Raw genomic sequence first — 26,247 nt, 5'->3', positions numbered from 1 at the left:
TAAATTGTATAAAGCTATATATTGGTCAAAATGTAACAAATATCAAAATACGGAGAAAGTAATAAATCAATAATTTCCGCTAAAATAGTGATACTTTGCGAAAATGAGCCAATACAAACCAGTTCAGAATTACCCTGAACGAGCAAATGTATGGGAAACTATACTATATTACAAGCCTTTCTAACGTACGAAATATAAAGTCCACAAATTGCCATATCATCAAATTAATAAATGAAGACTAAATACACAATGTCGTTATTATTGACAATACCGGTTGATCAGATCAACTTGTATTTTCCCATTCTCAATGCATCACTCTCAATTATAATACGATTAAAGCCAAATCTTCTAGCAATTTGGAGCGCATTGATAAGGCTTCAGCGTTGTCAGACCTAGATTCATGGTACGCGTACATCGTCCAGGACATTGAATTAATGATCATGGAGAAGCAAGTAGGCAACTGAATGTTATGGGAGCTGATACAATACAATTTAAAGAATTTCATGGGATCGACTAAAATATACATTCATGGTTCATTTATTTTTAACAACGATATCCTGATTAAAGATTTGATTGAATTTTTTAATTGTTTGTTTAAATATTGGCTTTTTTCTTTTGACAGTTAGTGTGAAAGAGATAATGGAATGACTTTATTATTATGGAAAATTTATGACGAAGATCCTTTTACGAGGTCGACCTAGTGTGGAAGGTCCTTTTATGAAAAAAAAAGTGGCACGAAAGGTCCTTATATGAACATTGGGTTGCGGGAAGGGTCCTTTTGACCAGATTCCGGCGTTGACCAATTTTTTCCGGCCATTAAAAATCATGGCAAATCACGTGACCCCTTAAGTTCCCTTTTTTTTTTAATTTTATTTTTTTCCTTTCCCCTCTTTTCTCACGATTTTCCCTCTTTCCCCCATTTCCCCCTTATGAAACTCTAATTTCAGAACAAAATTAATCCAAATCTTCAATTCTTATCCCTGAAATTATAATTGAAGGCCAATCAAAGCCATTCAACCATAGCCGGTGCTGCGTGCTCTTCTTCCTCCTCACCTTAGTGTTGTTGCTTGAACTTTTCCCCATCGTCTTCTTCGTTCTTTAATTTTCGCCGGTTATTGGTGGGTGGGTGTTCGTGGGGGTCGTGGGGTTGGGTTCTAGTGGGGTGGATGTTCGAGGTGTTGGTTTTTGGGTGGTTTTCGTTGGTGGTCGGTTCTAGTGAGTATTGGTGGTTATAGGTAGATCTGGGGTTGTTGGTTAGTTTGGATCGGTGGTTCTTTAATTAGATCGGTACGTGGTTCTGGTGAAATTAATCACCATAACAACCATAATTCTAATTCTAATTGTTGTTTCCAAGCTTAATTTAAAGGGGAAAAAAGGGACATCAAGGGAAAAGAAGGAAAAAGGAAAATAAAAAACCTCATTTAAGTGGTCACGTGCATATCATGTGATTATTTTTGGTCGGAAAAAAATTGGTCAATGACGGAATTTGGTCTAAGGACCCTCCTCGCAACCCAATGTTCATATAAGGACCTTTCAAGCCACCTTTTTCATAAAAAGACCTTCCACACAAGGTCGACCTCATAAAAGGACCTTCCTCACAAATTTTCCTATTATTATTCATCAATAGATAGTGTATTTATACAAAACTTACGCTTATAAAATACTCCCTTCGTTTTTAAATACTTGATCCATTTCTCCATGCGCGGAGTTTTAGGAGTAATAAAATGTGGAGGTAGTAGGGTTGGTGAAAGAATAAAAATTTGTAGAAACCAAAAGTAAAGAAGAGAATTGAAGGAGAGAGAATATGGGCTTAATATTATTGCGTCCATTTAATTAGAGAAATTAATTAAATATTGTAAAAGCTTTCCAAATAAGGAAATGAAACAAGTATTTAAAAAGGGTAAGAAAACGAAAGTGGAGCAAGTATTTAAAAACGAAGGGAGTAGAAAACAATATTCCAAAAATATACTACTCCACCATTTATAGCTATATACTAAATGAGAACCAGAAATGACACGTGTCATCCATTTGTTAAAAATATTTCCTCCAAAGCTTTTTTTTTTTTTTTTTGACAAAGTTATGTTGTTTATCCTAGAGAATATTTAATATGAAGTATTATACTGTAATTAATCCCTTCCTATAAAGTAAGTATATTTTATTTATACACATTCCACAAATATATTACTCTTTTATTTAATACAAATATTATATACTATATAATAATATTTTTCTATATATAACTTTTTGATGTATGTAATTCATAATTATTTTTATTAGTTGTGTATGTAATACTCGTTAAGGTTTAGTGTATTTATTTATTATGATATAATTTTCTTTTTATTTTGTAATTACAAAACTTTCATTTCATTTTGCAATTACATTTAAATTTTTTTAATTAGACACAATATTAAACTAATGATAAATGGTAGAAATTACTGTGCATATCATGGGATCAGTAATAATAAATCCTAAAAATATATTCTCTAAGTAATATTTTAACATATAAAATAAACTTAAATATATTATATCTACAGAAAATATATCACATATATATTTTTCGATAATATATCTCATATCTCTAATACCCTCCCGCAATCGTAACGATAGTAGCAGGAATGTTGCGATTGGAAAATCTTCACTTTGTTGAAGTCGATCGAGTTGCTTTACTCTGATGTCGCCTTCGATATTTCTTTAATACTTGCCCTGTCATTTCAAGGTATAATGTCTTGTTGTCTCAAGGTGCAAGGAAACCAATTTGCTTGTCCTGTCGTTTCAAGGTATAAGGAAAATAATATGTTAGTCTTGTCATTTGACTCATTTTAAGGTACAAAATCATGTCGTTTCAAGGTACATAGAAACAACCAATCCCTGTCGCGCCACAGGGAAAACCCATGTATAAAACCGTGTCTCACGGTATAAACACAAATTTTATCTACAAAATATAGACTCAAAACAAATGCAACAAAGTGTTAATTTTATTATTTTGAGAATTTTGGGTACAATATCTAATTTTCTCCTCTAATTCGATCTCCACTTTGACTTTGACATAATTTACGGATTGACTTTATTTTTGAGCGAGGGCCATTGAAGCTTGATCTCGATTGAAGATTTGATGTAGAACCTTGATGATGTTGATGTAGACCTTCGACTTCTTGTTGATGTTAAGACCTTTAACTTGAATTCTTATTGAGGGCCGACGAGGCTTGATCTCGATCTATGACTATTTGATGTAGAGATTGAATTGGTGCTCGATGATTTGAATTCCTTCTTTCCTTGGGGTTGAGAGTAGAACGACACTTAGAGTATATGAGAGGCTTTCTCTGTATTTTGATCTCTTTATTTACTCTAGCACTACGTGAAAAAATGAATTTGGCACCGGTTCATACCCGGCCTAAGGCACCGGTTTGAACCGGTGCCAATGTGAGGGGTGCCAAAAAGGGGGCCAAAAAGGCACCGGTTTCCAAAAAGGCCCACAAAAAATTATTTCAAAGTTTTTGGCACCGGTTAACCGGTGCCAAAAACCCCGCAAAAATCAATTTTTTTTTTGTTGGTGTCATTTTTCACTTAACATCAAATTGACTAAAATAAATAAGAACAACAACATATTAATCGAATATCATTGAATATAACCGAAATTTACAGTATATAGTCAAGAAAAAATTAAAATATACGAATTATAAAATTAAACAATTACAACATATAAATAAATAAAAAAGAACTACAATATAAATAAAAAAAATATTACAACATCACAATAAAAAAAAACCCAAACATCTAAATCAATATTCTTGATTCTTGATTCTTCGATTATGTGCAATATTTTGGGCTTGCAAAGCAAATAGTATACCTGCGCCAATTAGTTCATCCAACAAAATCAATTAAAATGTATTAGCTGCAAAAATTAGTTAAAAACCCAGAAAATTAAAAAAAAAATCGAAAAAATTAAAATTGAAAAAAAATTAAAACCCAGAAAATCGAGAAAATCCATAAAATGAAGAAAAAATTAAATTAAAACCCAGAAAATCGAAGAAAATCAAAACCTAGAAAATTAAAAAAAAATCAAAATCGAAAATTAGTTAAAAACCCAGAAAATTAAAAAAAAACGAAAAAATACCCAGAAAAAATTGAAATCAAAACCAAATAATAATCCCGAAAATTGAAAAAAAATTCAAACCCAGAAAAAAATCAAAACTTGAAATCGAAAAAACACAGAAAAAAAAATTAAAATCGAAAAAAAAATCAAAATCTAAAAACAAAACCCAGAAAACAACCCCAAAACGCATGCATGAAAATTAACCCAGAACTTGATTAATTTGCCCAAAAAACGATTATTTTAATCGAAAATTAACCCAAGAAAAATCGAAATAAAATCCGAAAAAAGATTTAAATCGATTAATGACACCCAGATCAATAGAATTAAAATCCAAAAATCTATTAATTAAACCCATAAAAATCCAATTAAATCCAAAACTCGATTAATTAAACCCAGAAATCTCAAAATAAAGAAAAAAAAAAACCCTTTTGTAGCCAGCCACATATAAAAGTTAGTTTAAGTGTTATATTTTTTTCCCTCTTATAATCCCTACCCATACCCACTCACTATTACCCTTTTCTTTCTTTTTTTTTCTAATATTTTTTCCCTCTCATATTCATTATTTTTCAATAAACTATTAACCGTACCCTTAATATCTCTCTTTTACATGCAATTTTTTATAATCTAACTATTCTACCTACCTCTTATTTTATTTAAAGTCAATTAAATTGTATAAAGCTATATATTGGTCAAAATGTAACAAATATCAAAATACGGAGAAAGTAATAAATCAATAATTTCCGCTAAAATAGTGATACTTTGCGAAAATGAGCCAATACAAACCAGTTCAGAATTACCCTGAACGAGCAAATGTATGGGAAACTATACTATATTACAAGCCTTTCTAACGTACGAAATATAAAGTCCACAAATTGCCATATCATCAAATTAATAAATGAAGACTAAATACACAATGTCGTTATTATTGACAATACCGGTTGTTCAGATCAACTTGTATTTTCCCATTCTCAATGCATCACTCTCAATTATAATACGATTAAATTGGTGCTTGATGATTTGAATTCCTTCTTTCCTTGGGGTTGAGAGTAGAACGACACTTAGAGTATATGAGAGGCTTTCTCTGTATTTTGATCTCTTTATTTACTCTAGCACTACGTGAAAAAATGAATTTGGCACCGGTTCATACCCGGCCTAAGGCACCGGTTTGAACCGGTGCCAATGTGAGGGGTGCCAAAAAGGGGGCCAAAAAGGCACCGGTTCAAACCGGTGCCAAAAAGGCCCACAAAAAATTATTTCAAAGTTTTTGGCTCCGGTTAACCGGTGCCAAAAACCCCGCAAAAACCACATGCATATACCTAGAATCGGTGTTCTTGGTGGTCTTGGGTGTTGGTCTTGGTGGTGGCCTTTAGTGGTGGAAACGAGTGAGAAGGAGATGAGATCGCGAATAGAGAAGAGAGATAGAAGGAGGAGAGAGAAGGAGGAGGAGAGAGAAAGAGAAGGAGGAGCGGCTGAGGGAGTGAGGGAGAGTTAGGTTATATATGGGGCAGGTTTTTTTTTAATTATATAGATGAACCGGTTTAGTGGCACCGGTTCAAACCGGTGCCCTTTGTATTTTTGGCACCGTTTGAGTTGAACCGGTGCCATTGCTCTTGGTCTGAAATTCCGCCCATTTTTAGGCAGGTATTTGGCACCGGTTTGGCCTGAACCGGTGCCTTTTGGGGGTTGCCTTTTTGTATTTTTCTACTAGTGTAGGTTTTTCTCTTCCTCCCCCCTTCCCAAATGAACTGAAAGAGCTCTATTTATAGAGTGAGGGATTCCTAGGGTTAAGGTTAGACATACATTAGAAATCGGACTTGACCATATAAACCATTTATGATGGTCTACCTTATATATTCGGTTTTATAATTTAATTACTACCTCCGGTCCAAATTACTCGCAACTTTGGAATATTTTATATCTCACAAGTAATACCCCAAAGTTGCGAGTAATTTGGACCGAAGGTTGTAAATAAAATGGGCTATTTCAATATATTTCACCCAAAATTAATAATTTAAATTAATAGTCAAATCGTTAAGTCAATAATTTGACTTTTAACCCGTATAATATCCAATGTGACACTTATAACGCCCGTCTTTTAATCAGTCACCTGACCGTACTTAACTCGTCATTCGCAGCGGAATTAATTAACCATAGATAAGCCCTTCTTTACTTATCATATGCAGCGAATCAATCATATAGGTAATCTTATAACCACATGTGGGTTATGGGCCCACAAATAAACATACTCCTTGATAAAAAAAAATATTCTTTTAAAATAATACAACTTCCAGGCTATAAACTTCTAGAAATAAAAATAATTTATTTCTCAATAAATCGTAATTCCACAATAAAAATAATTTCTCTCTCAATAAATCGTAAGTCCTTAAATAGAGTTCATGTATTAGTAATTTTTTTGTTGGACATGCTAGTCGCTGGATAGTATGACATGGGAAAAGTCTTTCGTGATGGGCAGGTGCCCATAACATAGAGCAGGTGCTTGACATAGTTGGGTTGATACCCCATGGGTACATGCATTGTCTGACCGAAACATAACATATACTGCCAGACAAACTAGGTCTTTCACTTTCATTTATCATGTTGTGTAACATTTAATAAGTTATTTATAGATTAATAACGTACTTTCGTGAGATTCAGAGATCAATAAAACATTATTGTATATTCATAAAATCATTCAACTAAAATCATATGACTGAAATAGTCATTAAACATACTCATAATCTCGCACTCAGTCATTAAACATACTCATAATCTCGCACGTCAATACAAATATAATCAGAGCTATATATATATATCATGTCATATGCACATAACATGCTTTTAAATCATATAATGTCAAAGGTATCATATGAGCATACATGTGATACAATAACATGTCATTAAGATTACACACGTACACTCATAATAATCAGACATAATTGTCACACATGCGGAACTAAACACAGTTGCTAGACACAATAGTTACATATACGAAACTGAACACAATTGCTAGACATAATGGTTACACATACAGGACTAGACATAATGATTACCTCATTTGATCATCTTTAATTATCTCACTTATTCTCCACTAATCATCTGAACTCTCAACCTCCATCAGTAGTTCCTCAACTTATTCGATCATACTTAATAATAAAAATACTCATTAGTAACTTATTAATTCAAAACCTTTGATAAAAACACATATAGACTTATTTTCAGAGAATAAAACAAGTGTTACATAATTCAGAGTAAAAGGGGCACTATTTATGAAATAGATACTACTACTATTCATACTAGTAGAAAAAGATTAAAACCATATACCTTGTTAGTTTAGATATTATTTAGCATGAAATTACCAAAAACTATTTCTAGAAATATATATTTCGTAGCTTTTAATAAAAGGGAAATAAGCATACTACTTCAATATGAGTAAAAACAAGTATTATAACTACTAATCTTTTTTACATATATAAATAGAAAAGTAACTTATACAATATTTTGACAATTACCACCTTCTGTTATGTCCATTTTAACAATTACCACCTTCTATTTTTTATTTTGAAAATTACCACCTTCTATTTTAAAAAACATGAAAAGTTACCACCTTCTTACCCCCAACTACCACGTGACGATATTTTGGACCCATTCTTTCCCTTTCCTCCCTATTTCCCTCACATTTCTCATTCCTATTTGGATTCTCATCTCCCCTTTCACTTTTTTTCCCCAAACCACCAATAATTGTTCGTCAATTTTGATTTGGAGGAGTGAATTGAAGTGTTTTTGATTGTTTGGAGGAAAAAAGTGAAAGGGGGGATGAGAATCGAATTAGGAATGAGAAATGTGAGGGAAATAGGGAGGAAAGGGAAAGAATGAGCCCAAAATGACGTCATGTGGTAGTTGGGAGGTAAGAAGATGGTAATTTTTGATGTTTTTGAAAATAGAAGGTGGTAATTTTCAAAAAAAAAAAAAAGGTGGTAATTGCTAAAATGGACATAACAGAAGGTGATAATTGTCAAAATAATTAATTAATAGCAAAAGTGGACATATTAATTAATAGCAAAAGTGGATATATATTAAACAAGTATTAATTAAAAATGAGTATAGCAATATATAATAGCAAAAACTCATTTGAGATATGAGTATTATTACTACGTAAGTAATGATAGTATGACTATTTAAAAGCAAATGCTACCATAATGATTTGTTTAAGAAATAAGAGTTGTTTTCCCAAAATTAAATCAAACTTATACCCATATTTACTAGCAGAAAGAGTAACTTACTTTGGGTATTCATAATAGCAAGCTCGAGGAGGTAGGAGGAGCCGTTAACTTAGTTTCCTCGAGCAAGAGACGGTCGTAAAGGAGTATTATTGCTAGAATTTAAAAGAAGAAGAATGATAGAGTTTGTCATGTGGATTGATAAACATAAACTTGTTAAAGGATGTTAAGATTAGTGAAACAATTGAACAACAAATGGGAAAGAAGCAAATTCTGACTTTGCTCATTTTTCTCAATTCTTAACCGTGAAGAAAGAAGAAATTAAGAGGTGGTCTTTGTCTTTTTGTTGGAGAGGATAGGCTCATGGTTAGGCTAAATTTAGTTTTTGGGCATGTAAAATTAAACGAGAAGTAAATGAAGAAGCAACACTAAATTTAATTCTCAATACTTGATCGTGGAGAGAAAAAGGAAACGGGCTTTATCTCTGAGCAAGGGCATTTTGGTCATTTCCTCTCACGGGTAAAAATATAGATTTGATGCAAATCTTTAATCATTTGATTGAACATACAAAAATATTACCTGACCTGAAATACATTTTAAAATAAATAACTTTCCTTCGTAAAATTAAATTTCAAAATAATATAGTCTCAAAATAAAATTAAGACTAAAACATTCGTTCTTGGTAAAATAAAAATTACTATTTAATTAAGCTTATGATATAGATTAGAGTATAATGATCATGTTTTAAAATCCCGAGTATTACAACACTTATATAAAATTTACGTGCCTACAAATTGCCCCCTTCGAGATCGGTCACGGACACGACTTTAGAGTGTTTGATCGTGATCAGGCTCGAATTATTATTATTATTTTGTAAATTCCAATTTAGCTAATTTTAGTTAGCAAATCTGGCTACTTGCCATACAAATTAAATATTTAAATGTATGTACTGCATGCCTTTAGTTGTTAATCAATGATATTAACTTATCATGATTAACTGATTAAGCACCTATATAGCAGTTCACGTCCATCAGTAAAATTCAAATTTCAACTTTTTTTTTTTATTTTTTGTTTGGAAATTTTGACAATTACCACCTTCTGTTATGTCCATTTTAGTAATTACCACCTTGTATTTTTTTTTTTGAAAATTACCACCTTGTATTTTTTTTTTGAAAATTACCACATTCTACTTTCAAAAACATCAAAAGTTACCACCTTCTTGCCCCCCAACTATCACATGACGTCATTTTGCGCTCATTCTTTCCCTTCCCTCCCTATTTCCCTCACATTTCTCATTCTTATTTGGATTCTCATCTCCCCTTTCACTTTTTTTCTCCCAAATTAAACCACCAATAATTGTTCGTCAATTTTGATTTGGAGGAGTGAATTGAATGTTTTTTATTGTTTGGGGGAAAAAAAGTGAAAGGGGGGATCAGAATCGAGTTAGGAATGAGAAATGTGAGGGAAATAGGGAGGAAAGGGAAAGAATGAGACCAAAATGACGTCATGTGGTAGTTGGGAGGCAAGAAGGTGGTAACTTTTGATATTTTTGAAAATAGAAGGTGGTAACTTTCAAAAAAAAAAATACAAGGTGGTAATTGCTAAAATGGAATAAAAAGAAGGTGGTAATTGTCAAAATTTCCTTTTTGTTTTTTATTTTTTATTTTTCTAATGAGATATACTGGGCCTTGGAGATAGACTTGAAAGGTCAGCCGAATGAAAATGCATGAAATGCTCCACAACTCTTAAATATAAATTTTTCATTATTATCTTGTTGAGACTTGTTAACTGACCATAGTGAAGACTATTTCTGCCATTGTACATCCAACTGTGAGCCAAAGAGAAGAGATGTTGTCAATTTCAGTGGACAATATGGTAGAGCTGCTACTCGAAGGTCTTGTATTAGATTATGTAAATACTCTTGTATTTATGATGTTCACTACCCTTCTCCTCTTGTAATTTCCTAGGTTCACTTCCCTTTTACATATTGTATTTATTATTAACCTAGCTTAGTGTTTTGTAATCTATGTATTTAAACACTTTCTAATAATGAGAAGGGCAAGGGATTATTTCCTATATGCATGGTGTCAGGCTAGGTATTTCTCTCTCTAGCTTTCCTCTCCTCTTCTTTCCCTTTTCCCGTCTTCTGCTCACCATGGGTGATTCTCCTAAAGCCCCAAAAGCTTCCGCCTTCCATCCCGCTTTCACTGTTAACAACATCAAAAGCGTTATCCCTGTTACCCTCACCATGGATCGTGCTCAATACATATCGTGGGTCGAGCTCTTCAAAATTATTGCTCGAGCACATCAAGTTCTCGAACATATTCTCCCTTCTCCAGACCAAGACGCTTCCTCTTCTCTCTCAACAACCGACCCTGACCTTTGGAGCCGCCTTGACGCAATTGTGCTTCAATGGATTTATAGCACCATCTCCAACGACTTGCTTAACACCATCCTCAAACCTGATTCTACTGCCGCCGCTGCGTGGGGGAGATTGAAGGATGTGTTTCAAGATAATCAAACAAATAGAGCAGTTCAAACTCGAAACCAAATTTTCCCAAGTCGACTTGAACAATTTTCCCAATATCTCTGCCTATTGTCAACACATCAAGATGCTTGCGGATCAACTCGCCAACGTCGGGGCCAAAGTTTCCGATCATCGAATTGTCATCACTCTCGTTCGTGGACTCCCGAAAGCCTATGACAACGTGGCTGCCCTGCTTCAACAGTCCGACCCACCAACCTCTTTTCAAAAAGCTTGTTCTATGCTTCTTCTTGAGGAATCAAGACAAGCGAATCAAGCCTCCAATGAGGCCAGCGCTGTTGGTTCGGCATTGATGGCTGCGGGAAATCCGTCCCAAATGCACAAGGTTAACTCTTCTCCTTCTCACAATCAGCGCAACTCTCCAAAAAATAACAACCGCGGTGGTGGCCGCGGTGGTAACCCCAAGGGTCGTGGCAACGGCATCCGCAATGGGAAAGGCCGTGGTGGCGGCCGCGGGTTTCAACAACAACCCCAGCAATCGTCGTCTTCGGGTTGGCAGTGGGGTAACTCCCCTGCTTGGCAGTACCCCCCTTGGAGTAGTTGGGCTTCTCCCCCTTGGGCTATGCCTCCCTGCCCATACCCAACTACTCCTTGGGCTCGTCCCTCATCTGGGCCCAGACCCCAACATGGTGGAATTCTCGGCCCACGGCCACAACAACAGCAGCAGCGTGCTTTTTCCATGCAAGCTCCCTCTTCGGTTGGCTACACTCCCACAGATGTTGAGGCTTCCCTCCACACTCTCTCTCTCACTCCACCCGATGAAAATTGGTACATGGATACCGGGGCTACCTCTCACATGACATCAAACCAAGGTAACCTCTCGTCTTATTTTAATTTGAGCAAAAATCATCACAATATTATTGTTGGAAATGGTAGTGGCATTCAAATTCATGGTTATGGGCATGTTTCCCTCCCTCCCTTCACCTTAAATAATGTCATTCATGCCCTCACCTCATAAAAAATCTGATTTTTGTCCGTAAGCGTTCACTAGTGATAATAATGTTTCCATAGAATTTGATCCGTTTGGTTTTTTTGTGAAGAACCTTCGGACAGGGACCACCCGTATGAGATGTGATAGCTCGGGGGAGCTTTACCCTCTCCACCACACCGCCAATCTCCATTCCTCTCCCATCACCCTTGCTGCCCTCTCATCCTCTTTATGGCATGATCGTCTTGGTCACCCCGGGACACAAGTTTTGACTTCCCTCAAGAAGAAACATTTTATTCATTGTAATAGGATTTCACAATCTACTGTGTGTTGTTCTTGTATTTTTGGAAAACGTGTGAAACTTCCCTTTTATCCCTCTACTACTTGTACTACTTTGCCATTTGACATTTTGCATAGTGACATATGGACTTCTCCTAAACTTAGTAGTGCCGGACATCATTACTATGTGCTCTTCTTGGATGATTTCACTAATTTCCTTTGGACATTTCCTATTGCTCGAAAATCCCAAGTGCATGATCTATTTTTGCAATTAAATGCCTTTGCTCATACTCAATTTGAACGTGATGTGAAATGTTTTCAGTGTGATAATGGTGGTGAATATGATAATGATGTTTTCCGAAATTTTTGTCTCTCTCATGGAATGGTGTTTCGTTTCTCATGTCTTCACACTTCCTCTCAAAATGGGAAGGCCGAAAGGAAAATCCGTACTATCAACAATATGATACGTACTCTTCTAGCTCATTCTTCCGTCCCACCTTCCTTTTGGCACCATGCTCTCCAAATGGCCACTTATCTCCATAACATTCTCCCCACCAAACTTCTAGCTTATGACTCACCAACAAAAATTCTCTACCAACAAGACCCTTCATACTCTCATCTTCGGGTTTTTGGGTGTCTTTGCTACCCTCTTCTCCCCTCCACTACTATCAACAAACTCCAACCCCGGTCTACCCCATGTGTTTTCTTAGGGTATCCCCCCAATCACCGTGGTTACAAGTGCTACGACATCTCTAGCCGGAAAATCATTATCTCTCGCCATGTGGTCTTTGACGAAACACAATTTCCCTTTGCAAAAATTCACACTCCAAAACCAACAGATTATGATTTCCTAGATGATGGCATTTCCCCCACCGTACTCCAACAATTCTACAATCCACCTACTCCTCAAGCTATTGCCCAAATACAAACTCCCCTCCCTAACTCAGCGACCCAGTCCACTATGGCCCATTCTCCTCCCTTTTTTGGTTCACCAGCAAGGTCCCCACCATCTCCCTTAGTGGGCTCCCACTCACTCCAACCCACTTCTCCAATTTTTGGTTCGCCAGAAAGGACTCCCCCATCTCCCACTACGGGCTCTCCTTCCACCAGGCCCACACGCGCCCACCAAAATCCCCTCATGTTTGGCTCCTTTCCTGCTACATCTTCCAGCGGCCCACTCTCTCCAATCCGCTCCAACTCCCAGCCCACTTCTCACGGCTCTCCTCCGGCCCAGCAGATCAGCAAGCCTCCTCCTCCCCCTCTACAAGTCCAAACTCGTAGCTCTCATGGTATATTTAAACCTAAAATTATTTTTGATTTAAATTGCCAAACCACTCCCTCCCCTCTACCTCGTAACCCCATAGTCGCCCTTTCCGACCCGAATTGGAAAAATGCCATGATGGATGAATTTAACGCTCTTATTAAAACTAAGACGTGGGAGTTGGTGCCCCGTCCTCCTAATGTCAATGTCATTCCTTGTATGTGGATTTTTAAACATAAAAAGAATGCTAACGGTGTTTTTGAGAGGCACAAAGCCCGTCTTGTGGTAAATGGCAGGAATCAACAGGTTGGTATCGATTGTGATGAGACTTTTAGTCCGGTTGTAAAACCGAAAACTATTTGCACTGTTCTAAGCATTGCTCTCTCCAAGTCTTGGTCCATTCACCAAATGGATGTCAAAAATGCTTTCTTAAATGGTGATATTGCGGAAACAGTTTACATGCACCAACCTCCAGGCCTCCGTGACAAAGACAATCCGAGTCATGTTTGTCTCCTCAAAAAGGCTCTTTACGGCCTCAAACAAGCTCCTCGGGCTTGGTATCATCGTTTTTCTTCCTTTGTGGCTACCATTGGGTTCTCTCATAGCATGTCAGACAACTCCTTATTCATCTATTCTCATGGCAAAGAATTGGCATACATTCTCCTCTATGTCGATGACATTGTGCTCACTACCTCTTCCGACGCTCTACGACACTCCATCATGACTCGGCTTAGCTCCGAATTTTCCATGACCGACCTTGGACCGTTGAGTTCCTTTCTTGGTATATCGGTCACTCGGCATTCTAATGGGCTCTTTCTTTCTCAAAAATCATATGCTGCCGATATTATTGCACGTGCTAACATGTCCTCGTGCAAATCATCCGCCACTCTTGTTGATACTAAAGCAAAACTGAGCTCAACCTCCAGTTCCCCCGTTGATGATCCATCTTTATATCGAAGTCTTGCCGGAGCTCTCCAATATCTCACTTTCACCCGCCCGGATATCTCCTACGCAGTACAACAAATTTGATTGTATATGCACGACCCAAGACAAGAACACATGCATGCTCTCCGCCGCATTTTGAGGTGCCTCCAAGGTACACTTTCTTTCATTCTGCATCTTTACGCCTCCCACATTTCCAGCCTCATTTCGTACTCCGATGCCGACTGGGGTGGCTGCCCCGATACACGCCGCTCAACCTCGGGTTATTGCGTTTTCCTCGGTGATAACTTGATCTCATGGTCCGCCAAAAGGCAGCCCACTCTCTCCAAGTCAAGTGCGAAGGCCAAATATCGGGGTGTTGCGAATGTCGTCGCCGAATCATGTTGGCTTTGCAACCTTCTCCTTGAACTCTACTGCCCCATTAAGAAAGCTACAGTTGTGTATTGTGACAATATTAGTGCCGTTTATCTCTCCGGCAACCCGGTTCAACATCAACGTACCAAGCACATTGAAATGGACATCCATTTTGTTCGTGAAAAGGTTGCTCTTGATAAGTTCGTGTGCTTCATGTTCCTTCTCGATATCAAATTGCGAACATTTTCACCAAAGGTCTTCCGCAACTCCTTTTCGATGACTTTAGAAACAGTCTTAGCGTTCACAAGCCTCCCGCTTCGACTGTGGGGGTGTATTAGATTGTGTAAATACTCTTGTATTTACGATGTTCACTCCCCTTCTCCTCTTGTAATTTCCTAGGTTCACTCGTCTTTTACATATTGTATTTATTATTAACCTAGCTTAGTGTTTTGTAATCTATGTATTTAAAAACTTTCTAATAATGAGAAGGGCAAGGGATTATTTCCTATATCTTGAACCGACATCCGTCTTGGAGCCACGGAGGAGCACCGCTAACTGACATCAATAGCATAGAGAAGTTACTAGAGGAGTCACGCCACACCACCTACCTTGATGTCATGGAGGAACCAACATATCTTGTCTCACGACACAAGAGAGCCAATAAAATCCTTTTTTTTTTTTTTTTTCTGAAAAACTCATGTATGTGCCTCCCCCAATTTTCATCTTTGAGGATCCACACCATGACACACACCAAAAAAACTTAATCTCAATCAATAATTATAAACCACGCATGATGTAATTTATAATTACACCAAGTCATCAACTCAAACTCATCACCAACACACACGAATAAACATGCACAACAGAAATAAATTAGGAAAAAAATTGTAATTTTTTGCTAAAAGTTTATCCCACCGGCGGGTTTAACTTCTAATCCACTAGTGGGGGAACTCTTATTAACGACCCCAAGATCTAATCTGCTCTTGATACCATGACAAATTAGGGTTAAAGAGATAATAGAATGACTTTATTATCACTACTACAAAAATCCCATAAGAAACCCCCTAAAATCCACATAAGAGACCTCATGAGAGGGGGTATTAAGGCTAGAGACCTCTTAGGTTAAGAGATCCCTTTTTGAAGGGGGTTTCTTAATATTTATAAAAGACCACTTATTTTGAAAAGGGGTCTCTTTATTACTATGCAGATTAATTTAGTTAGAAACATAAGGAACCACTTTTGTTATAAAAGGGGTTTCTTTGATATGACTTTAAAAAACCTCTTTTTGGCAGAAAAGGGGTCTCTTTGATATAATTTTAGTAGAAAAAAAAAATGCACGGGTATATCGTAGTTTTACGCTTGTATAAAAATAATTCGTTTTTTTTTTGTTATGAATGAACATAGATGGATCACATAATAAGAGACTACTTTTCCTAAAAAGTGGTTTCTTACATCCCAATCAAAGAGACCCTTTTCTTCAATATAAGGTCTCTTTTATTAAGGAACCACTTATTTGATAAAAGGGGTCTCTTTTATGTGATTCGTTATGCCGATTTTGTAGTAGTTTATTATTATTATTCATTAAACCTACGCTTATAAGATAGGAAACAAAGATCCTAAAAGATATACTATCATAGTCATAAATCCTAAAAATATATTCTCTAAATAATATCTTAACATAAAGTAAACCTAAATATATTATTCTCATATCTACGAAAAATATATCACATATATATTTTCTGATATCTCATATCTCTAACAACTTTCCACATTATCTTTATTGGATCTTTTGGTAAACTATTTTAATTGTCCATATGCTTTTCTTATTATTTAATGTATTTTTACAATCCCATAACGTTCTTTATTTATTGTGGAATATTTTTTGAATTTTGTTTTTTTTTTTATTATAAATAATGGTCACTACATATCATCATGTTCTTTAGATCTTAAAATCAATTACAAATAGAGGTCGTCTTAAAATAATATTGTCTTAAAATAGAGGTAGTCTTAAAATAATAAGTGATCCTGATTTTTTTTTTTTTTTTTGAAAAAAAAGCAAACACAATTAGATGATAATTAATAGGAAAAATTGAGTTTATAAATACCAACTTTTGGCGGTTTACTATGAAAAATCCCAAATATGTGTTATCCCTAAAAAAATCCCAACTTTGATACCCATCTTCTTTTAAAGATCCCAGATGACCGGTTACCTAAAGGAAGGTTAACTCATTTTTTCTACAAAAAAAATTACCACTTATCAAAATTTTAGTGGTCCAAAAAATAAAATTAATTTTTTTTTTTAAAAAAATCTGATTTATTCAAATTAAAAAAAAAAAAAAACAACCCAGCCCCCCGCCCCCACCCCGGAAAACTCTTCACCCCCACCCCACCCCGTCGAGAAATCTCCCCCCATCCCTGAAAACCTTTCCCTCCGCCTCCGGGAAACGGCACCCACCCTCCCCCACCCCAACCCCCACCCCCGATAACCCCTCCCCGTCGCCGGAATCCGGCAAAAAACCCTCCCCCACCCTTGAAACCCACCCCTTTCCCTCCCCCCTCCCTCGCGAAACCCCTCCCACCCTAACCGAAAAATCCCCTCCCAAAACCCCCACCCTCGAAATCGCCCCCCTCTCCCTTCCCCCACCCCTGAAATCGACCAACAATGGGGGAAGGGGAAGGGGGCGTTTTCGAAGGTGGGGCCAGGGTTAGGAGAGGGGTTTTTTTCGGTTTATGGTGGGAGGGTTTCGCGCGAGGGTGGGGGGAGGGAAAGGGGTAGGTTTCGAAGGTGGGGGAGGGTTGGTCGTCGGATTCCAACGACGGGGAGGGGGTTATCGGGGATGGGGGCGAAAAATCCGGCGAGGGTAGGGTGCGGGTAGGGTGTTTTCCGGGATGGGTGGGGTTGCTGTTTTGATTTTTTTTAATTAGTTTTTAATTATTTTTTTTTTTAATTATTTTTTGACCAATCCTGTGTTGACACGTGGATTGTAACCTGAAGTAACAGGTTTGGTGACCTGTTGGGGTCTTTAAAAGAAAATGGGTATCAAAGTTAGGATTTTTAAAGGATAATGCATAGTTGGGATTTTTCATAGTAAATCGCCCAAAGTTGGGATTTATAAACTCAATTTTTCCTAATTAATATACAAAAATATAGATTTAATAATCGATATTGAAAATATAAGGTCAAAATATAAAAAATAGAGATAAATTCATATAACGTAGATACTAAAACACATAAACGTGAGCACAGAAGAATTTATTATTCAAGTAAAATAATATACTTTAAAAAACTTTGTTAACCAACATATAACTATAGTACGTAAACAACATAGTTTATGGTGTAAAAAACATAAAGTTCATATCCAAAAAATATAATGATCAAACTCAAAGAACATATTACACCAAAGGAGAGGCCTGATGCCGGCGGGGAGGGTGTGTCGGACGCCGGCGAGAAGGGTGTGCCGGACGCCGGCGGGAAGGGGGCACGCCAGACTAAAAGAGGAAGGAAAGGGAAGGGAACAAAGTGTGTATATATAACTTATCGAGCAACATTAGTATTAGCACTTTGTATATAACCAATCTACTCTAATCTAATCTAATCTAATTTATGAACCTATTATGCATATTTACACTTTTCTATATTAAATTATTATTTTATATACTTAGGTTTGCCAAAAACAGGTCACTTTGTGCAGGTTATAATAAAAGGAAACAAAAGGATATTCATATGTTTAAGCTATTGGAATTACAGGAATTTTCCTATGGCATTTGGCCAAAGGAAATTTCCGATGGCTTTAAGCCGTAGGAAATTTGAATAATTACCAACGGTTCCATAACAATAGTATAGTTTTCAGCATCTCCTCTTAGTTTGAAACAATCCACTTTGATAATTTAGCTTAGTTTTCCTCAAATTAATCATTGTAATAGTTGGTTTCAAGGATTATTCTCAAGTTTCAATACTTTGTACTCAACATTTGAAGCTTCAATTAGTAACTTTCTTCTACTTTTCTCTACTTAATTCTTGATTTTATTTTGGCATTGCATGTGAGTTAAGTCTCTTTAGTTCTTGATAATTTGTTGTTGGATGACAGTTTTATCATTAGTTAATCACTTTTCCCCAATTATTGAAGTAGTTAGAACCCTAACCCTTGTTTGCAAGTCACTTAAGATGAGTTGTGAGTAGTCTTCTCTGCTAGTGGTTGGGTGAAACTCAACCTAATGGTTAGTTATGTAAACTTGGGAAAAGTTTTGATGTTTGATTTAGAATTAAATTGATTGTATGAGATTGCTTGTTAGTTTTTCATGATAGGATTAGCTACACTTGATTTAGGAACTCGATAGCATGATATGCTTAGTTTGACATGGAAATGTGAATTGAGTATGACATTACTTATTGCAATTTGATTATGTAACATCTATTGCTAAACTAATGAGGAATAATATAAGTTTAGTAGTGTGAGTTGTTTCCTAATTGCAAAAGGTTGATCTTGCATATAGTCTTTGCTATCTCTTGTCTATTTTACTCCTAATTTGCCTAATTACCATGGTTGAGTGGATCCCACTCCCTAGTGTCTTTAATCCATTGAATTAGAGCTATAGTTTGTTTGTCTACTTGACGAACCCCCAAATCACTAAAGACTTCGAATTTGCTTAAGCGTTAAGATCCTTAGCATTCATATCCAGTTCTTTGTGAACCGAACTCTTACTTATCATTGTGCTTGGTTTGTGGGATGTTTATTTATAAATGTGTTTGATTGAGTGTGGTATGTGTGACCGTTCTAACGCCAATCAAAATGGATTGAAACTCTGTTGGCCATAGGAAATAATCAAACTCCGTTGGCCTAAAATCCATCAGAAAATCCGTTGGCCTAAAATCCATCAAAATGGCTTGAAACTCCATTGGCCTAAATTTCCTATGGCTTTAAGCCATTGGAAATAATCAAATTCTGTTGGCCTAAAATCCATCGGAAAATCCATTGAAAACTTCATTTCTGACGGTTTTTCTATCGAAAAATTCGACAAAGGTGTTTCTGATAGACATTTTTCGATGGAAAACCGTCGGAAATGAAGTTTACAATGGATTTTGAGGGATTTCCGATGGAAAAAAAACCAACGGAAATTAAATAAGCTTCTTTCTTATAGTGGGGGGAAGGGTGGTTTGGAGGGAGCTAGGGATGCATTTTTTTTTAAAAAATAATTTAATTATTAAAAAAAATTAAAATACTAACCATGTTTATAGTTTTAATTAAAATAATTGTTGTTTTTGGTAATCAATAATACAGTGTTACCAAAGATAATACTCCATCTGTCCCTTTATTAGATTCCTATTTCTAGCATTTATTACTCACATAATAAAGAGAAGTAGACATCTAATTAAGGGACTAAAGGTAATAGGTTTTTTTTTATACAATTTATCATTGAGAAAAATAAAAAGTACAATGCTACCATAGAGAATTTCTCAATAATCTTTAATAAATTATTATACATTTTTTTTGGACAATCTTAAACATAATTAATAATGCATTGATATACGCTCTCCTCGTTCACTGGTACTGATTTGATGGGAAATAATGCAAGTAATTCCTCCGTCCCTAAAACTTCGACCCTTTTAGCCTAATTTTAGTCCCAAAATGATCGACTCATTTGCATTAAAATGCCCACCAATTTAAAATAATATTTGTGCAAAATTAGCTTCTCCATATAAAATTTTGTTTTTTCATATATTTTTTATACTTTATCTCTCTACTTTTTTACAAACCCCATTTAAATTTATATTTCCAATATGCTTTTATTTCTTTTTATTTAACTTTCTTAATACCCGCAAAATCAACCAAAAATGGTCGAAGTTTCGGGGATGGAGGGAGTACAATTTTTCAAGTTAGGATGGAGGGGCTTTCATATTATAGCTCTTACATTTAATCTAGCTTTTCAACTTCTTTAACAAGAAAAAAAAAATTATAGTTTTTTTTTTTGACAAAAAATGATAAATGAACAATAATAGAAGTGTAAATCAAAACTTCAATTTTTCTTTACAATGGTCTTTTGAAATATGACTACTATAATGTTTTAATGAGTATATAGTTGTGAATTGGCATTTTTTTTCCAAGTTATTAATTATATTACTTTATTAATGGTATTAAATAGAATTATCAACTTTTTTGTGATTTATAAAATTTTTAGTTATATTTATGTAATTTTTATTCTTATTTTATAGTTTTTTAAAGAATATTTATTTTATGTTGAATTAAAATTTTCAAAATTTATATAAACATTGTAGATATTATAAGAGTAATTGTGGCCATTTTATAACGTGAAAAAAATGAACCAATCGTATTATATATCGTTAAAATGGTAAAATAGTCATTTTTCAAACGATCGTTGTTTGCTATCAATATAATTACTAAGAGAAAGCACGAAGTAAAATACTACTGGTATTACGATTCTTTTTTTTTTAATTATTAATTACGATACATCCAATTAGATCATCAATTACAGCAGATTTAGACCACTAGTCACTTATATTGTATTTGTACCCCATAATATATAAGTAATACCTTACAATTCAGCAATTGTTATTGTTACATGCTTATAATTAGCTTGAAACTCTGCCTACTGAACTATCAGTAGTATAAGATATTATTGGCACCCAAACAAGATTATCTGTAGGAAAGAAATGGCAAACTGGGGATGAACCAGGCTTAATGCCTAGAACCCAAAACGAGGCATGATCAGGACTCCATTGAGAGGTATCCATATGACAAACAGCAACAGCTTCATGTACAATGTTGTTATCTTCACCTCTTAATGAAACTTGAAACACCTTGCTTTCGCTTTCTTGAAAATGGCATAAGTACACCACGTATGGGTACGGCATGGTGTGACAAGCAACCATTTTTGGGGCTTGTATTTCTCTAGGTTCCTCTACTATGGTAAAATTTTGTAAAATACTACCAAATTTCGCGATGTTTTGGGTGCTCAATGCCTTAAATTTTGTTGCTGATCCGAAGATTTTATGCACAAAATCGAGCAGACTCTAAGGAAGTTGCACAAAACTTAGTCTCTCCTTTGATAGGTTTCATTATGATGCATAGTCTTAGAGTATCTTCCATGGCTTTAGCTTGAGGCGAAGCTTGAGAGAAGCCGAAGAGTTTAAGAATATAGGGGAGTTTAGATGGTGAGAAAGGTATTAACTCGGATTCTTCTCTAGGAAGAAAATGAGGAGAACGCGAAGAAGGCTTTCGACCCTTAAATAAAATAGGCATTAAATTTCCTAGCTTAAGGTCTTTAGGGGTGAAAAATACTTGCACTGAATGGTCTATGTGTGGTGTTGTTGAATTGGCTTGATGTTCATGATGTCTTCCTTCATTGTTTCGATTTGTTGCAACGTTTTCTCCAATTGCATGACCAATCTGCCAAAGAAATTCAAATTAAAATTTTATTATTAATAAGTCAAGGTTGAAGACATAATAATATGCAAATTAGACAATACATAATAAAGAAGATAATTAACCATTAATAGAAGCAAATACAAAGCCAAACTCCACCGAGTGAATTGAGAATAATGCATCTTAAAAATTTAGCTTGAAATGTGTTGGTGTTAATGAGTGATGACTGATGAGAGCAGTATATTATAAGGCTACATTTTTATAAGGTTAGGTTGGATGTAATTATTAATGCATGATGAAATACAGATTCACTGATTTTTGGAATAGTGTTAGACAATAATCGTACATGCACCCCCCACGCCACAACTATCAATCTTGCAACCCGGTCATTAAAGCTAGGAACTTGCTGTGAAAATACAAGTTTTTCAACGTGAGAAACGAAATATGTTTCTTTAACGGGTCTTGTTGTCATTTCAAGTAGGTAAGTAAGGGTAAATTTGTAATATCTAGCAATAACAGAAGTTAACAATTGCTAACTTTGTTCAAAAAGACTGAAATTCAACGAGCTTTTACAATGAAGATTTCACAAGCTTCAATGGAAATTTTAGAAACTCAAGGGCTGCTTTAGCAAAGTAACATAACACGACCCTTACCCTTTGGGGTTGACCGTGCCCTTTATTTCACCCTTTATTTTCAGAGTTCTCGTTTGATTTCGGCGGCTTGCTGGTCGAGTGCGTGGTGAGGGTTCTAAATTTAGTAATGAAACATTTAAAAAAAACGGCCATTTAATTTTTTAGAAGTTGGACACTTAAAAAAGTAGAGAGAGTATCTAGTAAAACTACTACCATATATTTACATTAATACAAGTCACAAAGTATGTATGTAAACGAAAAGTTTTTGTATGCAGCTAGCCACATGGTGCGGCATTGCGGCAGGGGTTACTTGTATTTTGAGGTTAATTGTAATGTGTTAATGGTTTTTGACAGAGTGTTACTTGTATTCTAGGGTTACTTGTAAGATGTTACTAGTTTTGGTCAGGAGTTACTTATAGGGTGTTACTAGTTTGGTAGGGGGGTTTGGTCTGGGGTTACTTGTAAGGGTTGCTCAGAATACAAGTAACACTTACAAGTAACCCATACAAGTAACCCAAAATACAAGTAACCCCTGACAAAACCAGTAACACTTACAAATAACTCTTGCCGCACCATTTGACCTGCCGCACTAAAAAAACCTCTGTATGTAAAAAAGTTCATACTCAAGTGATCAAATTCTAACCTAAATATGTCAAATCGGGCTATCTATAATATTGAATAGTATAAAGATAATAGAGAGTATAAATTATTGAATTTCTATATTTATAATCAAATCTTATAGATCTTCATCGAAAGTGACGATTTAGAGACATAAAAAAATTTGATTTGGTGAATAATTTACAATGTTATCTATAGTAAGTGGGTCATGTCAGTCATTTATGGTTAACAGTAATGCATGGAAGACGTATAAACGTATTGATTAGAGGACGACAATTAGACAACCATATGAATCACGTTGCGGCCCGGATTTTTCAATTGTAGAACATAGAAGGTGCTATGAAATAAACTAGTTATAAAATTTGCATATATAATATGATTAAAGGTAGGCAATTAATTTTTATTCGCTTAAATAATAAACTTACACTAATTAATTATTCATCAAATAATAAACTTACACTAATTAATTTCTTAGCTTAAATAATAAACTTACACTAATTAATTTTTATTCGCTTCGTTCTAGAATACATGACAGTTGACACAATTTTCATTTTCGTCTATCCTAAAATACTTGACATGTTACTAAAGCGTAATGTAGGGGTGGTTCTCAGAGTGTACAGGGTGATCGACTGAACAGGGTGATCGACCGAACAGGGCTTTCAATTTCTAGGGGCCCCAAATTTTGGATATATGTATATTAGTTTCATGTAAAAATAGAAAAATAACATTGAAGTGATGGTTTGAGTGCTACTTTTTAAAACAAAGGTTAAAGGTTCAATTCCTTAAACCAACAAATTTTACTCTTTTTTTGGGAAGCAATACTAGAGAATGTCCATGTTCAATTGAATAACCGCATAAAAATCTTCCCTTCCTTATTTCCCTTTATTCTCTCCTAAAAAAATTCATCTTCTCTCTGCCATTTCCTTATTCACTCCTCAAAATTTTCAACCCTAACCAAAATCTTTTAAGCTTTCCCTTCTTTCCCTCAAAATATTTCAATCTACATTTATTTCTCTTCAAAATTAACAATTACCTAAAATTAACGGCTATTTCACCAAATGCCACTGAGTAATTTAAAAATTCACCAAATGCCATCGGACTTTTCAGAATTCATCAAATGCCACTGAGTTTTTAAAAAATTCACCGAGTGCCATTAATGACTAACGGCAGTTAACTCCGTTAGTCATTAAGGCTAATTATGCTACGTGGTGTATTCTAATTGGTTCACTTTATTATTATTATTTTATTTATCAAAAAAAATTAAAATCAGAAGTTTAAAAAAAAAATTAAAATCAGAAAAAAAAAAAAAAAAAAAACTAAACCACAGCCACTCTTCCCACCGCACCACGGCACCACCGCCCCTACGCCAGCCCAACCCCTTGCCCCCACGCCCACCGACGACCAACATCCTCTTTGGTGTCGGCGGCCACCCTTCCCCCACCCCCACCCCTACCATCTCCATCCACTTCCCCCCCTTAAACCACCATTCTCGACACCCTAAAACCCCAAAATTGAAATCTCCAAAATCGAAACCCTAAATTTCAATTTTAAGGTTTTCGATTTTGGGGTTTAAGTGAGGTGGTTCAGGGGGTGGAGATGGGAGGGGAAGGGATGGTTTGGGTTCGCCGGAGCGGGGAAGGGGCTTCGAATTAAGGGAAATCGATATTGGGGGTTTAAGGTGTCGAAACCCTAGATTTCGATTTTTGGGGTTTTTAATTAAGGGATCCGGCGTGATGGTTGAAAGGGTGGATCTCGGAGGGGATGAACTGATTTGGGTTCTCCGGCGTGGGGGGGGGAGTTTGGTCATCGGCGGTGGGGAGGGGAGGGATTGTCGAGGGAGAAAGAGAGTTTGTGAATCGCGGCTGGGTTGCGTTGTCGGCGTGGGGTGGCTAGGCTGGGTTGTGTCGTCGACGTGGGTTGGTTAGGCTGGGTTGCGTCGTTGGCGCGGGTTAGCTAGGCTGGGTTGCGTCGTCGCCGGTGCGGTTGTTCAGGGCTGAATTGCGCCGCGGTGGGGACTGGCTGGAGGCGGAGATATGGTGGTGGCAGTGAACGACGGTGGTTGGGGCTGGGTTATGGTGGGTGTTTTTTTTTTTAAGTTTTTTTATTAAGTAATTAATTTACTAATTTAATAAGCAACCAATTAGAATACACCACGTGGCATAATTAGCCTTAATGACTAACGGAGTTAACTACCGTTAGTCATTAATGGCACTCGGTGAATTTTTTAAAAACTCAGTGGCATTTGGTGAATTCTGAAAAGTCTGATGGCATTTAGTGAATTTTTAAATTACTCAGTGGCATTTGGTGAAATAGCCGAAATTAATTCACCCCTATTTATTTTTTAAACAATATAATTTCCAATTTTAAACTTACAATCCCAACCCAAAATCTTCTAATCTTCCCCTTTTTTCTCCAATTTTAAGATGAAATTAATAAAAATACCGTTGATTTTCTCCACAAATTCTTTATATATGTATTTTACTAGCTCTTTCAATTTTACAAATATTTAAAATAAATCTTCAAGATAATCATAATTTTTAATAATCATAAGAATGAATTTATTTTATGATAAATAATTGGTTATTATATATATTGAATCTAGGCCCCAATTTGATAAGTTGAACAGGGCCCAAAAATATTATCCAATTATAGCTCCGGCCCTGGCGTAATGGGACCACTAATAATTTTTTTTTAATATACATTATTTGGAACCACAAACCCCAAAAGCTAATTTTATCCTACATTTTTCTCTCTCCTCACTACTCATACCGCCCCACATTTTGTTTTCTTACATTATAAAAATACAAATGATAATCTTTTATATAATAAAAAAAATATTGTAAGTGGATCCACTAATAACTTTTTTAAATTATATGTTCACCCCAACGTCCAAAGTTACAAGTATTTTGGGAGGGAAGGAGTAATAGTTTCCAAAGATATATATCTACCTAATTCTACAGAAACATTTATTTCATGCATTGATGCATATATTGCAT

General features: G+C 35.6%; 1 protein-coding gene, 1 long non-coding RNA gene and 1 pseudogene across 2 annotated transcripts; 1 reads left to right on the top strand and 2 right to left on the bottom strand.

Annotated features, from left to right (window-relative positions):
• Positions 1 to 3,603: 3,603 nt before the first annotated feature.
• Positions 3,604 to 8,692, bottom strand: LOC110713824. Its single transcript, XR_002510070.1, has 3 exons — positions 8,374 to 8,692; positions 7,144 to 7,222; positions 3,604 to 3,847 (listed from the first exon to the last, which is right to left on the bottom strand). It is a non-coding gene; the product is annotated as an uncharacterized LOC110713824 (long non-coding RNA).
• A 1,773-nt stretch (positions 8,693 to 10,465) lies between these two features.
• Positions 10,466 to 14,352, top strand: LOC110713790. The gene is made up of 3 exons (XM_021892234.1): positions 10,466 to 10,813; positions 10,923 to 11,667; positions 11,867 to 14,352. The coding sequence occupies exons 1-3, from the start codon at positions 10,466 to 10,468 to the stop codon at positions 14,350 to 14,352; spliced, it is 3,579 nt and encodes a 1,192-aa protein (XP_021747926.1).
• Positions 14,353 to 21,050: 6,698 nt separating this feature from the next.
• LOC110713808 lies at positions 21,051 to 22,232 on the bottom strand (annotated as a pseudogene).
• Between the last annotated feature and the right edge of the window lie 4,015 nt (positions 22,233 to 26,247).

The sequence above is a fragment of the Chenopodium quinoa genome, unplaced genomic scaffold (genome assembly GCF_001683475.1).
Source record: "Chenopodium quinoa cultivar QQ74 unplaced genomic scaffold, ASM168347v1, whole genome shotgun sequence".
In the NCBI taxonomy this organism is placed as follows: domain Eukaryota; kingdom Viridiplantae; phylum Streptophyta; class Magnoliopsida; order Caryophyllales; family Amaranthaceae; genus Chenopodium; species Chenopodium quinoa.
Note: the sequence above shows the minus strand (reverse complement) of the source record. Positions and strands in the feature narration are given on the sequence as shown.

Coding starts and splice junctions, on each gene's coding strand:
- LOC110713790 (XM_021892234.1), top strand. CDS start 10,466: ATGGGTGATTCTCCTAAAGCCCCAAAAGCTTCCGCCTTCCATCCCGCT. Junction 10,814..10,922: donor CGTGGGGGAGATTGAAGGAT/GTGTTTCAAGAT, acceptor CAACACATCAAG/ATGCTTGCGGATCAACTCGC. Junction 11,668..11,866: donor TCACATGACATCAAACCAAG/GTAACCTCTCGT, acceptor ATGTTTCCATAG/AATTTGATCCGTTTGGTTTT.